An 18,303-nucleotide genomic window follows, 5' to 3' on the forward strand; every position below is an offset into this window, starting at 1 on the left:
GAAGGCCTACAACCCTTAATGTTAATGTTACATTAATTTGTTACGATAACGTAACCCAATAATTAAAACCAAATTTAACAAATTCATTTTCATCGATTTATAACAAAATCCTGCATTACAACATCTACTGATGTTTTGATATGGAAAATAACGAACAGAACATGCCACCTATAGGTAACTGTATGAGCAAAGTAATGTGCGCGTCATAACTAAATTGCTTCAAAGGCTCTCAAAAAAGGAATGCACAGAGGACTGCATGAATGCGTTCTCTAAGGAAATACTGCATTACAACAACATCTGATATTTTGTTTTGCTAATATGACCCAACCCCTAACCAAAAACCCAAACCATAGCTGTAAATTATTCACAAAACCAGAAAGGATTCGTAGTTGAATAACAACAACGTAGAAGCACAACCTTGTTAGCCTTAATTTATGTGTGTGTGTGTGTGTGTGTGTGTGTGTGTGTGTGTGTGTGTGTGTGTGTGTGTGTGTATAAACATATATACAGTTGAAGTCGGAATTATTACCCCCCCGAATTGTTAGCACCCCTGTTTATTTTTTTCCCCAATTTCTGTTTAACGGAGAGCAGATTGTTTCAACACATTTCTAATCATAATAGTTTAATAACTCATCTCTAATAACTGATTTATTTTCTCTTTGTCATGATGACAGTAAATAATATTAGACTAGATATTCTTCAAGACACTTCTATACAGCATAAAGTGACATTTAAAGGCTTCACTAGTGTAATTAGATTAACTAGGCAGGTTAGGGTAATTAGGCAAGTTATTGTATAATGATGGTTTGTTCTGACTTCCCTCTGATCGGAAAAAAGTTAGCTTAAAGGGGCTAATAATTTTGTCCTTAAAATGGTGTTTAAAAAATTCAAAACTGCTTTTATTCTAGCCAAAATAAAACAAATAAGACTTTTTCCAGAAGAAAAAATATTATCAGACACACTGTGAACATTTCCTTGCTCTGTTAAACATCATTTGAGAAATATTTTAAAAAATTAAAAAAATTCAAAGGGGGGCAAATAATTCTGACTTCAACTGTATGGATTCGATCTGATTGGCTGATTCAAATGTTCTTGTAGGATCAACTCAAATGCTGATCCAGGAATACATTACTCAAACCAATCTAGAACACATGCAGGATAACACTGTTTAACTGTGCTTTTAATGAAAAATTTAATTGATAAAATCCTAGACGTAATCAAGATATTTATTTTTGTTTTTCTCACCCCCCCCCCCCCCACCCAGATGTGAGATACTGTTCTGGCTCATTGCAAGTTGAGTAACACCAGTTAGCTCTTTTAATTCAGTATGAATAATGGTTTAGTGCTTTTATAAAACAGTTATCTTATAAAGGTGTTTGTTCATTTCTGCTAAAATATCATCTGAAGTCAGTAAATGTTGATATTTTTGACATGGGGTAATTGCAGTGCTCTGTGTTCTAAGTATAGCTTGGTTGGTTTTTCCATTCTGTAACATGTTTTTTCCCCCTGAAGTGCTTCATGAAACCAGTCGAGCAAGTTGAACAGCTGAAAACTCTAAAATCTCTGTATAACTTAAACTGCAGCATTCTGTGACAAGGAAACAGGCTGAAAAAGCAACATTAACCTGCAGGATCATCTGTCATGGTGAGTACATTTTTAAAGCTCTGTCATATTAAAAGATTTACAAAGTTTAATGTTATGAAAAATGTTAAAATGTTCCCCATCTGTAGGGAATTGACCTGATTTATTTGCTCAACCTGTGAATGAATGACTTAAGCATTGATCAAAATGACTAAGACATTTGACAACAGGTTTATTTCTAGTGGTGTTTAATGTAATGATTAAGGCAGATGATGTACTGTAAAACTGTTTATCCATAAATTGCACAGCTTCAACCAGAATTAATTTATTAAATCCATGAACTAGTAACCAGAGTAATCTGTTTGATATTTTATAAGTATTTGAGTCATTCATGACTTCACAAGACAAAAAATACTGTTAGAGCTGAACCATTAAGAACATTTACTAATGCTGTGATGTTTCTTCATATAGTGTGGTAAATATATGCAATAATTGCACAAATTGTGATTAAAAACACCGATGTGCTTTAAATTAGAGCAGCTGTGAGTGAGAAACAGAAAATAAGACTTTAGCTGAGCTTAAAGGAAATGAGAATGAAAGGGTTCTGGGGAAAATTTATATTGATTATTTAAAGATTGATGAGAGAAATTTGAGAAGCTTGAAACATTTTAAATGAATAAAATGTCTGTCTTTAAGTGGTGATAACAATACACTTGCTCTAGAAAAAAACCCTAACCCATGCCTAAATCTGCCACTGGCTGGGAACTATACTCTAATACTCTAATACTCTAATTCCAGCATAATAATCAGGGAACTTTGCTGTACCATGTTATGTTATTAGAATTCTTTATTCAATTTTGATCGAGATGCTAATGGTCTTATACGACTTTAGCTTAGCTTAGCATAGACCATTGAAGGGGATTTCACCAATAGCATTTCACTCAAAAATTTCTTAAGTTTAGCTAGTTTTCCTAGTTAAAGCTTGACTCCAGCGTGTCCTGGGTCTTCCCAGAGGCTTTCCCAGTGGGACATGCCTGGAACACCTCCCTAAGAAGGCGTCATGGAGGCATCCGAAACAGATGCTCGAGCCTCCTCAGCTGACTTCTCTGGATGTGGAGGAGCAGCGGCTCTACTCTGAGCTCCTCCCGGGTGACAGAGCTCCTCACCCTGTGAAGGAAACTCATTTCGCTGCTTGTATCTGTGATCTTGTCTTTTCGGTCATGACCCAAACTCATGACCAGCTAAGACCAGTCTGGAAATGGCTGGAAACCAGCCTGGAAATGGCCAAAACCCCTCTAAAACCAGGCTGGTCAACCAGCTAAAATCAGCCAACCAGCCTAGGCTGGTTAAAGCTGGATTTTTCAGCAGGGAGGAAATATTGATTACTGTACTCTATCACAAGACAGCATTTTCCCAAACATAGTTTGCAGATAATTCATTTATTTAAATTGGTATTTGGTGTGTGTGTTTGACTGTGGCACAGGGTTGATGGCGCCATACCACAAAGAGCAGCTCAGCATTGCATCTAAAAAGGTAATCTCTGTGAGGTGCTGGATGAAGAGATGCAGGCGAGGGTCACTGAAGAACCCAGCGGGGTGTCTATCAGGAGTAACACATCTTTATTCCTGCCTCCTAACATCAGTGATGGAGCTGTGACCTCTGACCCCAGGTAAAACAAACAACTGACATTGATTAAACCTCATTGAATACATGATTAGAGACTGATTAAGAGTTAGTTGTTGTCAGCAGGCACAAACTAGCCTCTCCAAAACCCAGCTGTGTGTCTGTGAAGAGTACTGGATCTTTAGTTATGCCACCTAACATCAGTGATGGACCTGTGACCTCTGACCTTGGGTAAGACAAATTGCTGATACTGAAAAACAGCATAAATACAGATTTGCCTTGTATAAATCTTATACTGAGTGAAAATGTTTAAGTTGAATGCTATATTTCTTTGTTAGCATGAGCAATTTTGCTAATGACCCTTCTCTCCATGGTTATTTTGTGATTAAGAATTGATATTTATTATTTGACTCAGCAGAAAGAAAGAAAATCTGAGCCAGAGTCAGTCCAGATGTGGAGTTTCCGAGTCCAGACCCACAGAAGACATTGACTGTCCTCCATGCAGAAAGAGATGCAGATGGGGATCCAGTTTTTCTGGTTCTGCTCACGGCATCACAAGAGCAGACCAGCAGGAGAACCCTGGAATCCTGGAAAAATCTGTACATGATGAAGTACAGAGAGTCAAAGACCAGCACAAAACCAGCATGAAGAATAAATATGAGAGATTATTTGAGGGAAACAGACTCCAAGAGAACCAAACCCTCCTGAACCGGATCTACACCCAGCTGTACATCATAGAGGGAGAGAGTGAAGGAGTGAATGAAGAACATGAGGTTTTACAGATGGAGAAAACAGCCAGAACAAAACACTCCCAACACACTCCAATCTACTGCAATGACATCTTTAAAGAGGAGAAAGAGCAAATCAAGACTGTTCTTACTAAAGGCATCGCTGGAATCGGAAAAACCGTCTCTGTGCAGAAGTTCATTCTGGACTGGGCCGAGGGAAAAGCCAATCAGGATGTAGATTTCATGTTTGTGCTTCCATTTCGAGAGCTGAACTTGATCAGAGATCATCAGTACAGTCTTCACACACTTCTGCTGGACTTTCATCCTGAACTTGAAGATCTGGAGCCCAAGATTTATGAGGAGTGTAAAGTTGTGTTCATCTTTGATGGTCTGGATGAAAGCAGAATCACACTGATGTTTTCAGACGCTCAGAAAGTTTGTGATGTGACTGAGACTTCATCAGTGACTGTGTTGATGTCAAAGCTGATGAAAGGAGAGCTGCTTCCCTCTGCTCTCATCTGGATCACCTCCAGACCAGCAGCAGCCAATCAGATCCCCTCCAAATACATCAAGCGTCTGACAGAAATTCAGGGATTCACTGAGCCTCAGAAGGAGGAATATTTCAGGAAGAGAATCAGTGAGCAGCATCAAGCCAGCAGAATCATCTCACACATCAGAAGAGCAAGAAGCCTCCACATCATGTGCCACATACCCGTCTTCTGCTGGATCTCATCCACTGTGCTTCAGAAGCTCCTGGAAGAAGATCTGAGTGCAGAAATCCCTCAAACTCTGACTGAAATGTACATCCACTTCCTGCTGATTCAGATCAACATGAGGAATCAGAAGTATGAAGAGAGAGATCCAGAGAAACTCCTGCAGTCCAACAGAGAAGTGATTGTCAAACTTGCTGAAGTGGCTTTCAGACAGCTGATGAAGGGCAATGTGATGTTCTATGAGGAGGACCTGATTGAGAGCGGTGTAGATGCAGCTCACACCTCAATATATTCTGGGATTTGCACTGAGATCTTTAAGGAGGAATCTGTGATTCAGCAGAGGAAAGTCTACAGCTTCATCCATCTGAGTGTTCAGGAGTTCCTCGCTGCTTTATATGTGTTTTACTACCACATAAGCAACACTGCAGAAGCATGTTTGGATTCACTGCATGATTTACAGAAAAGAGCAGTAGATAAAGCCATTGAGAGTGAGAATGGGCGTCTGGATCTGTTCCTGCGGTTCCTGCTGGGCGTCTCACTGGAGTCCAATCAGAAACTCTTGCAGGATCTACTGACACACACAGAGAAGAGCTCAGAGAGCATCAGGAGAAGCACACAGTACATTAAAGAGAAGATCAGAGATGGACATGGACTCTCCACTGAAAGATCCATCAATCTGTTCCTCTGTCTGCTGGAAGTGAAAGATCAGACTCTGTCCAGAGAGATTCAGGAGTTTGTGAAATCAGACAAACAGTCAGAGAAGAAACTCTCTCCTGCTCACTGCTCAACAATCGCCTACATGCTTCAGATGTCAGAGGAGGTGCTGGATGAGCTGGAGCTCCAGAAATACAACACATCAGATGAGGGCAGGAGAAGACTGATACCAGCCGTCAGCAACTGCACAAGAGCTCTGTGAGGGTTTGACCAAGTGTTAGTGTTCAAATTAGTTTTGGGAGAAATTTATTTACTGTGTGTTTTTCTCTTCTTCCAGTCTTGCTGGCTGTAATCTCTCTGCTCAGGATTGTGAAATTGTGTCGTCAGTTCTTCAATCCTCAAACTGTGTCCTGAGAGAGCTGGACCTGAGTAACAATGACCTGCAGGATTCAGGAGTGAAGCTGCTCTCTGATGGACTGAAGAGTCCAAACTGTCAGCTGGAGATACTGAGGTTTGAGTTTCATATTGTGTCATGATCATTTAATGTTTCAGATTCAATACTGTCTTAAAATTTGAACCCCAGTGTTTGTGTCTGCAGGTTGTCTGGCTGTATGGTGACAGAGGAAGGCTGTGGTTTTCTATCTTCAGCTCTGAGTTCAAACCCCTCACACCTGAGAGAGCTGGATCTGAGCTACAATCACCCAGGACAATCAGGAGTCCAGCTGCTCCAACACACACTGGAGGATCCACACTACACACTGCAGAAACTCAAGTATGTGGGGCAGTCAGGGAATGCTATTCTAGAAATGTGCTTTTAATCGTACTTAATTATATACAAGTATATATGTTGCCTACATTTTTGGGACACCCCTCCAAATCATTAAATTCAGGTATTCCAATCACTCCCATAGCGACAGGCGTATAAAACCAAGCACTAGGCATGCAGATGCTTCTACCAACATTAGTAAAAGTCTATTTGTGAGATCACTACTTAATATTCCACACACAACTGTTAGTGGTAATATAACAAACTGGAAGAAAAAGGAAACAGCATCAACTGAGCCACAAAGTGGTAGGCCACATAAAATCGCAGAGCGGGGTCAATGTTTGCTGAGGCACACAGTATTACAGACCTCCAACCATTAAGTTGCCTTCAGACAAGCTCAAAGAGCTCCAGGACTGGGTTTCCTGGAGCGAGAAGCTGCATTAGTGGTCACCAAACTTGTTCCTGGAGGGCCAGTGTCCTGCAGATTTTCAAACACACCTGAACAAGCTAATCAAGGTGTTACTAGGTATACTTGAAACACCCAGGACGGTGTGGTGACAGAGAGGACCTCTGAGAGGACTCAAGGATCGAGATTGGTGACCCCTGCCATACATCATCATCAAGTGCACAGAAAACTGTTGGATGCAATGGTGTAAAGCAGGGGTCACCAAACTTGCTCCTGGAGGGCTGGTGTCCTGCAGATTTTAGCTCCAACCCTAATCAAACACACCTGAACAAGCTAATCAAGGTCTTACTAGGTATACTTGAAACATCCAGGCAGGTGTGTTGAGGCAAGTTGGAGATAAACCCTGCAGGGACACCGGCCCTCCAGGACTGAGATTGGTGACCCCTGGTGTAAAAAGATCGCATTTGACTCCTGAGCATCGTTTGGTGGACAATTCTGGGTTTGGTTAGCGTCTAAAGAATGAGACTTGCCTGACTGAATTGTGTCAAGTGTAATGTTTGGTCGAGGGGGTTATGAGAGTCCATTACTGAGAGTTCAAACACTGAAGAGCAAATGCATCGATGCGTAGCTTTTCAGATCCTGAACCATGCAAGCTAGTGGCGACAGCGGAGAGGGAAAAAAAACTTCACCAATAAGAGAGTGAAGAAAAAAAAACCCTGAGAGAACCAGGCTCAGTTGGGCACGACCATTTTAATTTCTCCGCTGGCCAACAGTCTTGTGCAGAGCTTCAGTCTCAGTGGTGGAGGCTGGAAGCTGGCCTCAGTGAAGACTCGTCTGTCCCTGGAGCGTCACTGGAATCAGTCTCATACTCTCCACTCCCCTATGACCAACAGCGCAGCAGCTGCTCAGGATACGGCCTGGTCCCGGATATGGACACCTTGGGATCATCTCGTCGCTGGTCTTGGATCCAATCAGTGACTCCGCATAATCGGAAGACCTCGGGATGAGTATCCCCAGTTGGAAATGAAGATGTGATGATGTTGGCTTGTTTTTCAGGGGTTGGGGTAGGGCCATTAGTTTAACAAACTTATGCTCCCAAATTTGTGAGAACAGATTTCGTGAGTGTTTTTGGTTTGGAGGACTGGACTGGATCTCACCTCAGAGTCATGACCTCAACCCGAAAACATTTAGGTAGGTTTGGAGACTCTGAACTGTGCATTATTGCCCAACATCAGTTCCTAACCTCGACAAATGCCCTTCTGTAAGAATATAGAAGGTCAAGAATGGTCAAGAGTTCTCATAAGCACACTGCTAAACTTTGTGGAAAGCTTTCGGAGAAGAGAGGAAGTTGTTATAGCTGCAAAGGTTGATCCATTCCTAATTAAATCCTATGGATTAGGACTGGGATGCCATTGAAGTTTGTGTGGATCTAACAGAAGATGTCCCAGAACTTTTGGCAATGCATTGTTAAACATTTATCATTAGCCATTATTCATTTGTGGTTCCTTGTTCCTTTCTAGTTTGGACCATGCTGCATATTTCCGAATCACCCCAGGACTGAGAAAATGTAGGCCATTTCTGCCCTTTTTCACTCTGTCTTTCTTTATGTGCACTGTATTTGCATGCATGATTTGTCCAACTTATGATCATGTAAAATCAGTGTTGTCAGGCTTAAATTACATTTTAATTGGTGTACAGCTGTAATTGTCATCTCATACCCTCTTCTTGTGTTCAGATGCATTTGAGCTTACGCTGGATCCAAACACAGCGCACAATCAACTCCAGATATCCGAGGAGAACAGGAAGATCACATATGTGGAGGAGCGTCAGGCATATCCTGATCATCCAGAGAGATTTGAGCGCCATCCTCAGGTTCTATGTAGAGAGATTCTGACTGGACGCTGTTACTGGGAGGCTGAATGGAGCAGCTGGGGTCATATAGCACTGTCGTATAAAGAAATGGCCAGAAATGAAGTGACTGATTGTCGGTTTGGATTCAGTGATAAATCCTGGAGTCTGTTCTGCTCTGCTAATGGATTCACTGTTTGGCACAATAATGTGAGCACTAGCATATCTACCTCTACACCACTGTCTAACAGAGTAGGAGTGTATGTGGACGTGTCGTCCGGCTCTCTCTCCTTCTACAGTGTCTCTGATACACTCACACACATACACACATTCAACACCACATTCACTGAAGACCTCTACGCTGGGTTCAGAGTGTTTGATTCCTCCCTCGCTCTGTGTCAGATTGAAAAACCAGCTGGGAGAGACGATTGAGACATCACAAGCACAGAGCTACACACGTTTGTTCAAAGTGTAGTTTAGTAAAGGTGAAGTGTGAATTTTCAGTGAAATATATTTTTGTTTATATTTGTTGTAGGCCTGATAATTGACCAACACATGGTTGTTGCTTGTTTTTTTCACTAGTCTGTATTTATGTGGCCAATTTAACATTTATTCTGTTAAAAAAAATCCAACCTGATGTTGTAGAATGTTTATTTTTAATTAAAATACATTGTATTGAATGATGTTGCAGCTGTGACACGGCGGCTCAATGGTTAGCACTGTGGCCTCACAGCAGGAAAGTTGCTGGTTCTAGTCCCGGCTGGCTCAGTTGGTGTTTCTGTATGGAGTTTGCATGTTCTCCCCGTGTTGGCGTGGGTCCACACAGTCCAAACACATGCGCTATAGGGGAATTGATGAACCAAGTAGTGTATGTGTGTGTGCATCTGAGAGTGTATTGGTGTTTCCCATTACTGGGTTGCAGCTGGAAGGGCATCCGCTGCGTAAAACATATGCTGGATTAGTTGGCGGTTCATTCCGCTGTGGTACACCCTGGTGAAAAAAGGGAGTAAGCAGACGGAAAATTAATGAATGAATGATGTTGCTAACATCCCCCTTCTCAGGGTCAGTAGCAGCATCTCACTTAGTCTGTTCAAGTTTAAATCCTGCATATATTATCATATGCACACATATTATAAGAGTGTGGGTGGGTGTCTGATAGATGTGGGTTTATTTTATTAAAATTTGGGGTTTCCACAAAAAAACTCTCTTTGAGAAACTAATGGAAATGGAAACAGTGTCTCCACTCTCCTCTTGCACTGAATATGTAATCTTTAGCATTATTTCTCCATGTTAAGCTAAATAGGCTCGCAAATAGCATGGAGTACACTGTAATGCCATTAAACAACATTAAAGAAGAACATGAAATTTGGCCAAATAATGTTTTATAAACCAACTGTTCATAAATGGTTTACTGATATATATTCTGACTGATTAAACGGAAAAAAAGAAAATCACAAGTGAATTTGAGTTGATGAATATAAAAGAAGTAAAACAGAGTAACATGAATAGATTTTGACCCTGGTAGGATGTTAAAACAACATTGCAGAAAAACAACATATAGATCAAGAAGTGTACATATGTGTGAATAGTCAGGAAAATATGTATGAAATCATTTCTTCTGTTTTTAATGTCTTTTCAATGAAGTTTAAAATAAATTGAGACCTGATAGTGAGCCCTGCAGTGCTGTTGAACCTGTGATGATGCTCAGTACCACTAGAGGGAGCAGATTAGACTGATTTTTAAGTCCGGTTTAAAAAGAAAGAAGACACACCTCAAACAAGATAATGAAACGATGCCATTCTGTTTGTACTTCAAACCTTAATGGAGCAGTAAACCTGTCAGACACACATTCTGTGGTAAGTGCAAACAGTTTATTCTTCATTTAATCACGTCATGTACAAATGAGCCGATTTTTAAAATGTTTTTATTTATTCCTCTGATTCTTTTCTTTTGATTCTAAATGCGAGTCATATATTTAGTTAATCCTTAGAGTAAACCAAATAAACTGAGGGAAGTGTTGATGTTCACTCTTTATGATTTATGCTGAATAAAAATAAATGGTAAAATGTTCAAAACTGTTGAAATAATCTTTGCTGCTGTTGTGGATAATGCTAAATGTGTAGATTTACACTATAATATTCTAGAACAACACATATTCATTTATTTAGTCTCCGTGTCAAGTTATGATTTAAAACCTCAGTCATGAAACCTTCATGTTTTAATACTAGATGTATCATTATTGAAGAATTATTCAGTGACACGTTTATGATGGCCGTTTTTTTTTCCAACTTTTATTTTGAGCTTCAAGTTGCTTTAAACAATTATTTTAATCTCTACCAGAGGTGATTTTCAGCTCTCAGGGGACCAAGGGAGGTGGTGGTGTGGAGTGAAAAAGGATGGGATTTGACTGGTATTGAAGAGCCTTGACCTTGTGTAGTCAGCGTATAGGGCAGATCAGTAATGATATTTACTATAAACATCAGTGTTTGTATCTGAACTATAAACTGTTTTGTCACTATTTCTGTGTTTTGATTGTTTGTATATTAGAAATATTACTGGCTAAAGACTGAAACTGTTCCTTGATCAAACACAGATTTGTCTGTAATGCAGCAAAGGGCTAATAAGCATATTCAAAAATTAAATAATTTAATATTTAACATTTAATATTTAAAAAGTAATTTCTAAAGATTATGCACAGTATGCAGTGTTATATTTGACTATATTATTTAGTTTCTCTACCTGAAAACCTCTGTTTGTTTTGCTTGTGTCTCTATATCGTACTGATTCGTGCTTTTGCTTATAGAGTTTGTCTTTATTTTATTAGACAGTGTCCTGTTGATTTTACTAAACATATCATATTCCAAACTGTACTGAAATCTGACCCTGAAATCAAAAACTGAAGCAAACCGTATGGAAAACACCTACTATTGACCTTTGTTTCTTTGTTCATATGGGTTGGAATTATTATACGGCTGTGACATCCACATTAAGGTCATTGTAACAACAGAGCTCTTGTGTTTCCACATCAATATGTCTGACAGTGTTTCAATACTCTCAGAAAATACGAGAAGGTGAACACTAAAATGAGTCTTCAAAAAAAGAGTGAGGATGAGGATGAGGAATCTGCTTCTGAAATGAGCTATTCACCTCCTGAATCAAGCTGTGTGTCTATGAAGAGTGATTGGTCCATGGTGTATCCTCCTGACCTCAGTGATGGATCGGTGACCTCTGACCCCAAGTAAGACACTAGTCATATTGTCTGAAGTTAATTTTCACAAAGGATAAAATCACACAACTAATTTCTATGAACTAATTCCTTTCTGGTCATGCTAATCACACCGGTGTGATTGCACGTGTGAAAGGGGTCCCTTTCACACGTACAATCACACCGGTGTGATTAGCATGTTTAGAGTACACATCTTCAACTGCAAAAATTCTGACAACAGCATGAGTATTTAAAACTTGCATGTGAAAGGGTTAATGCAGCTCGTCTGTCTATATATAAAAATTTAAATAAACATGTCAAACTATTTCTTACATTTATTTCAATTCCAGTTTGTACTCCACTGTTTTATCACTTATCACATGGTTCCTTATTTGTTAATAAATACACATAGATGAGAAGAGCATTTAAGATTTAATTGTGTGAATTTTTTTTTTTTTAATTTGTGTCCTGTCAGCATCAGCAAGAGAAAGGGACAGCGTTTACAGTCTAAAGAGTCCAGCTGTGTGTCTGTAAAGAGTAACCGATCCATCACCCCACCTGAAAACTTTAGAGATGAACCAGCAACCTCCGACTTCAGGTGGAAGAAAGAAATTGGAGTTAAATCAGAGGATAATATGTTACAGAAAATTAAAAACCAGCACAAAACCAGCATGAAGAACAAATATGAGAGATTATTTGAGGGAAACACACTCCAAGAGAACCAAACCCTCCTGAACCGGATCTACACCCAGCTGTACATCATAGAGGGAGAGAGTGAAGGAGTGAATGAAGAACATGAGGTTTTACAGATGGAGAAAACAGCCAGAACAAAACACTCCCAACACACTCCAATCTACTGCAATGACATCTTTAAAGAGGAGAAAGAGCAAATCAAGACTGTTCTTACTAAAGGCATCGCTGGAATCGGAAAAACCGTCTCTGTGCAGAAGTTCATTCTGGACTGGGCCGAGGGAAAAGCCAATCAGGATGTAGATTTCATGTTTGTGCTTCCATTTCGAGAGCTGAACTTGATCAGAGATCATCAGTACAGTCTTCACACACTTCTGCTGGACTTTCATCCTGAACTTGAAGATCTGAAGCCCAAGATTTATGAGGAGTGTAAAGTTGTGTTCATCTTTGATGGTCTGGATGAAAGCAGAATCACACTGATGTTTTCAGACGCTCAGAAAGTTTGTGATGTGACTGAGACTTCATCAGTGGCTGTGTTGATGTCAAAGCTGATGAAAGGAGAGCTGCTTCCCTCTGCTCTCATCTGGATCACCTCCAGACCAGCAGCAGCCAATCAGATCCCCTCCAAATACATCAAGCGTCTGACAGAAATTCAGGGATTCACTGAGCCTCAGAAGGAGGAATATTTCAGGAAGAGAATCAGTGAGCAGCATCAAGCCAGCAGAATCATCTCACACATCAGAAGAGCAAGAAGCCTCCACATCATGTGCCACATACCCGTCTTCTGCTGGATCTCATCCACTGTGCTTCAGAAGCTCCTGGAAGAAGATCTGAGTGCAGAAATCCCTCAAACTCTGACTGAAATGTACATCCACTTCCTGCTGATTCAGACCAACATGAGGAATCAGAAGTATGAAGAGAGAGATCCAGAGAAACTCCTGCAGTCCAACAGAGAAGTGATTGTCAAACTTGCTGAAGTGGCTTTCAGACAGCTGATGAAGGGCAATGTGATGTTCTATGAGGAGGACCTGATTGAGAGCGGCGTAGACGTCTTTGACGCCTCAGTGTATTCTGGGATTTGCACTGAGATCTTTAAGGAGGAATCTGTGATTCAGAAGAGGAAAGTCTACAGCTTCACCCATCTCAGCATTCAGGAGTTCCTCGCTGCTTTCCATGTGTTTTACTACCACATAACCTGCTCCACAGAGGCATGTTTTGATTCACTGCATGATTTACAAAGAAGAGCAGTAGATAAAGCCATTGAGAGTGAGAATGGGCGTCTGGATCTGTTCCTGCGGTTCCTGCTGGGCGTCTCATTGGAGTCCAATCAGAGACTCTTCCAGGATCTACTGACACACACAGAGAAGAGCTCAGAGAGCATCAGGAGAAGCACACAGTACATTAAAGAGAAGATCAGAGATGGACATGGACTCTCCACTGAAAGATCCATCAATCTGTTCCTCTGTCTGCTGGAAGTGAAAGATCAGACTCTGTCCAGAGAGATTCAGGAGTTTGTGAAATCAGACAAACAGTCAGAGAAGAAACTCTCTCCTGCTCACTGCTCAACAATCGCCTACATGCTTCAGATGTCAAAGGAGGTGCTGGATGAGCTGGAGCTCCAGAAATACAACACATCAGATGAGGGCAGGAAAAGACTGATACCAGCCGTCAGCAACTGCACAAGAGCTCTGTGAGTGTTTAATCTGGTGAAGAGACATTGCTGAATGAAATTTGCATTTCTGGTATTGGATTAATAAATGTTGAGTATCTTTTTAGGTATAACTGAATTCTCATTTGTTCTGCTCTTCTTTCAGTCTTGCTGGCTGTAATCTCTCTGCTCAGGATTGTGAAATTGTGTCGTCAGTTCTTCAATCCTCAAACTGTGTCCTGAGAGAGCTGGACCTGAGTAACAATGACCTGCAGGATTCAGGAGTGAAGCTGCTCTCTGATGGACTGAAGAGTCCAAACTGTCAGCTGGAGATACTGAGGTGAGATTTTCCTGTTGAGTCATGATTATTTAAAGATACAGATTCTATATTATAATTTGCACTCTGGTCTGTGTGTCTGCAGGTTGTCTGGCTGTATGGTGACAGAGGAAGGCTGTGGTTTTCTATCATCAGCTCTGAGTTCAAACCCCTCACACCTGAGAGAGCTGGATCTGAGCTACAATCACCCAGGACAATCAGGAGTCCAGCTGCTCCAACACACACAGGAGGATCCACACTACACACTGCAGAAACTCAAGTATGTGGGGTAGTAAGACAATTATGTGGTTTTGCATTAGATTGTAAATTCTCCTTAACTCAGTAGACGGTCCCAGTGTGTGTTGATGATGAAGAACAGGGGAATGTCCGAGTCTGAGTTGAAGATTAAGAGTAGGGGCGATGTGCAAGTGTGTGTGTTGAAGATGAAGAATAGGGAGGGTCTGGGGTGTCAGAGTGTTTGTTGAAGATGATGAATTGGGTAGATGTCTCAGTGAGAACTAGTTTTGTGAGTCTCATGGTGATTTTGTTTGTCAAAAAGATGATATTAATAGAAATACCATGTTCGCCTATGCACAGATAGGTATTTTTCATGAGGTTAGCTGATCAATACAATAAGAAAGAACATGATGTGTCTATTAATCAAGAGTTTGTGCTGTTACTGATGTCCTTGCAGAGTTGGCATCATCTCTTCACAACTGTCTTGAATCTGATCAACAAGATTTGCAGGTGCCTTGGCATGTTGATCCAAATAAAAAAATTTAAAAAGACAGAATTGACAGGCGATCTGGCCAATCATGCTGATATTCTGTGCCCCCGTCACAGCGCTCAACTTTCTCAGACAAGCAGAACAGCTAGACTAACCAGGCATAGTGTAGAAACACCAGCGCTAAACATGAATCATTGTAATAGTGTGCTCATTCAGGCCTTACAAGCAGGTACCAAGAAGGCTAGGCCTATATTTTTGCATTTGTTTGTAAATTATGTGTTAGGGAATCAATTTGTTTCATTTTTTTTATCACATTCAAATAATCTAAACACACTTCAGCTGTAGCACAGATTTGTAGGGGAGTGCCAAGGCATAGTGAAAGCACATTGGAGAGTGAAAAGGGGGACAGGGTTTTGCTGGGTCAATTGAGCCCAATCCCAATTCTACTTTATAACCCTACATCTTCCCCTTGGCCCTTGAAAAAAAGAGTGTGTGGGGGTAGGGATGGAAATATTTCTCTAAGAAGGGGACACCACTACATATGCACATAGTATCATAGGTCATGTCATTTTAATGTCTGTCTGTATGTTTTTGTAATTTTCAGTTTGGACCATGGAGGACATTTCAGGATCACATCTGGATTGAGAAAATGTAAGCACACACAAATACAGACATAATTTCTGTGCATAATCCATAATTGATTCATCTGATTTCTCTCTTTGTCTTCAGATGCCTGTTTTCTCACACTGGATCCAATCACAGCACATACTCAGCTCCAGCTGTCTGAGGAGAACAGGAAAGCAAGTATTGTGACAGATCCTCAGCCGTATCCTGATCATCCAGACAGATTTGATCAACAGGAGCAGGTTCTGTGTAGAGAGACTCTGACTGGACGCTGTTACTGGGAGGTAAAATGGAGCGGCTCTGGTCTTGTAGCGGTGACTTATAAAGGAATTGGCAGGAAAAGTGGATTTGACTGTTGTTTTGGACATAATGAACACTCCTGGTGTCTTTACTGCAGTGATGAGGTTTACTCTGTCTGGGACAATAATAAGAGCGTTGATGTATTTGGTCCTTCATCTCGTACTAATAGAGTAGGAGTGTATGTGGACGTGCCGTCCGGCTGTCTGTCTTTCTACAGTGTCTCTGACACAAACACACTCACACACATACACACATTCAACATCGCATTCACTGAAGAGCTCTATGCTGGATTTAAGGTTTATCCTGGATCTTCGGTGTCTCTGTGTCCTGTTGAACCTGCTGAAGTTCCTCCCTAAGTTCCAACCTAACCCCAAAACCCCAATTATACACAAAACCACAGGCAGTTTCTGTTATTTTCTTTTCGGCTTAGTCTTTTTATTAATCAGGGGTCGCCACAGCGGAATGAACGACCAACTTATCCAGCATATGTTTAACGCAGCCAATGACCTTCCAGCTGCAACCCAGCACTGGGAAACACCCATACACTCTTGCATGCACACACATACACTACGACCAACTTTGTTTACTCAATTCCCCTATAGGGTAGTGTATGTGTGTGGACTCTTGGGGGAAACTGGAGCACTCGGAAGAAACCTACGCCAATATGGGGAGAACATACAAACTCCACACAGAAACACCAACCAACTCAGCCGGGACTCGAACCAGCGACCTTCTTGCTGTAAGGCCACAGTGCTAACCACTGCGCCACTGTGTCGCCCCTATGATTTTTTCCTGATTCCATTCCACTATGTTATCAGCTACCATATAAGATATAATTTTTAAACTTTATTTTTATTATTAAAGTTACAAGAAGAAAACAAGGATTTTAACACATATACAGAGGTTGAAAAATGAAGAGTTCACAAAGATATGTTTAAAGGGGTTTAATTGTGAGGTTTATTTATTCATTTTCTTGAAGTCCCTTTATTAATCCAGGGTCACCACAGCGGAATGAACCGCCAACTTATCCAGCACGTTTTTACGCAGCGGATGCTTTTCCAGCAGCAACCCATCTCTGGGAAATTAATTGTGAGGTTGAAAAAGAAAAAGGAATTTGACCAAAATTATATATGTATTTTTAAAGATATAACCAACTATCTAAAAGCATGCCCTCAGTCGAAGAATCACCCTAGCACAAAATGCAAGGGATGCTTTGTAAAATGCATGATGATGTCTTATAAAATTAAGAAGTCTTTTTGAGTAAAAAAAATATATACATATATCTATGAAATAATTTTACTGTGTAATTTTTGTTCTCATTTTAATTAAGTTATACATGTGTTTGCTGTGCAAAAACAATTATAGTGAACATCTGCATAGGCAAGGCAAGTTTATTTTCTATAGCACATTTCATACACAGTGGCAATTCAAAGTGCTTTACATGAACAGGAATAAAAGAGACAAGTGTAAGAAAATAAAAACAAACAATAAAAATGATTAAAAACAGATTTAATGTGTTAAACAGGTTATAAAAGAAGCACAGTGCTCATTCAGTAAAGGCTCAGCTAAACAGATGTGTGTTCAGTCTTGATTTGAATGTGCCTAATGTTGGAGCACATCTGATCATTTCTGGAAGATGATTCCAGCAGCGGGGGTGCTGTTAGTAGCTGAAAGCTGATTCACTCTTGGAGTTTCTAGTTTAAATGATCCAAAAGATTTGAGTGATCTGTAATGTATTAAGGTCCTATGCCATTTAGTGATTTATGGACAAGTAGTAATACTTTAAACTAAAGAATATATAATATATAAAAGATTCCCCCCATGGTTGGGGTATGCACAGAACTTTCTTTGCTAAAATACCACCAGCCTAACACCTTTTCATACATACTTGACAACCTGTAACTGGGAGCCAGTGTAAGACCTGAGGACAGGTGTGATGTGCTCTGATTTCCTGGTTCTGGTCAGAATCCTGGCCGCAGCATTCTGGATGAGCTGCAACTGTCTGACTGTTTCTTGGGAGGGTCAGTGAGGAGTCCATTACAGTAATCCACCCTGCTGCTGATAAAAGCATCAACTAGTTTCTCAAGTCTTCACTGGAAACAAAGCATCTGATTCTTGCAATGTTTTTGAGATGATAGTATGCTGATTTACTGACTGCTTTGACATGACTACTGAAACTGACTCCAGAGTCACACCAAGATTCTTGATCTTATTTTTTGTTGTTTGACCTTTCTCCACCTTGAGAAGCTCATCTCTGTTCCCAAACGCAATGACTGCAGTTTTCTCTTTGTTTAAATGAAGATAATTTTGGCACATCCAACTGTTCATTTCATCAATGCACTGTCAAAGGGTGTCAATGGGGCTGTAGTCATTAGCCAGTAAGGCTAGGTAGATCTGAGTGTCATCAGCATAGCTGTGGTAGGAGATTTGGTCATTATTTGGCTCAGAGGGAGCATGTAAAGGTTGAACAGGAG

General features: G+C 40.5%; 1 protein-coding gene and 1 non-coding gene across 2 annotated transcripts; both read left to right on the plus strand.

Moving 5' to 3' along the window:
- Positions 1-1,581: 1,581 nt before the first annotated feature.
- si:dkey-222h21.5 lies at positions 1,582-10,175 on the plus strand. The gene is made up of 8 exons (XM_073908092.1): positions 1,582-1,644; positions 3,065-3,250; positions 3,331-3,435; positions 3,620-5,557; positions 5,637-5,810; positions 5,898-6,071; positions 7,992-8,038; positions 8,207-10,175. The coding sequence occupies exons 2-8, from the start codon at positions 3,144-3,146 to the stop codon at positions 8,749-8,751; spliced, it is 3,090 nt and encodes a 1,029-aa protein (XP_073764193.1). The 5' UTR covers positions 1,582-1,644; positions 3,065-3,143; the 3' UTR covers positions 8,752-10,175.
- si:dkey-222h21.4 lies at positions 10,133-17,297 on the plus strand. The gene is made up of 7 exons (XR_012383188.1): positions 10,133-10,175; positions 11,378-11,557; positions 12,000-13,904; positions 14,029-14,202; positions 14,285-14,458; positions 15,510-15,556; positions 15,635-17,297. It is a non-coding gene; the product is annotated as a si:dkey-222h21.4 (transcript).
- Positions 17,298-18,303: the final 1,006 nt, after the last annotated feature.

This window comes from Danio rerio, chromosome 1 (genome assembly GCF_049306965.1).
Source record: "Danio rerio strain Tuebingen ecotype United States chromosome 1, GRCz12tu, whole genome shotgun sequence".
NCBI classification, from domain to species: domain Eukaryota; kingdom Metazoa; phylum Chordata; class Actinopteri; order Cypriniformes; family Danionidae; genus Danio; species Danio rerio.

Excerpts from the sequence above, each read along its gene's own strand:
- si:dkey-222h21.5 (XM_073908092.1), top strand. The coding sequence starts at position 3,144 with ATGCAGGCGAGGGTCACTGAAGAACCCAGCGGGGTGTCTATCAGGAGT. Across the intron at positions 3,251-3,330 it reads GCTGTGACCTCTGACCCCAG|GCACAAACTAGCCTCTCCAA; the intron begins GTAAAACAAACA and ends TGTTGTCAGCAG. Across the intron at positions 5,811-5,897 it reads TGTCAGCTGGAGATACTGAG|GTTGTCTGGCTGTATGGTGA; the intron begins GTTTGAGTTTCA and ends TTGTGTCTGCAG.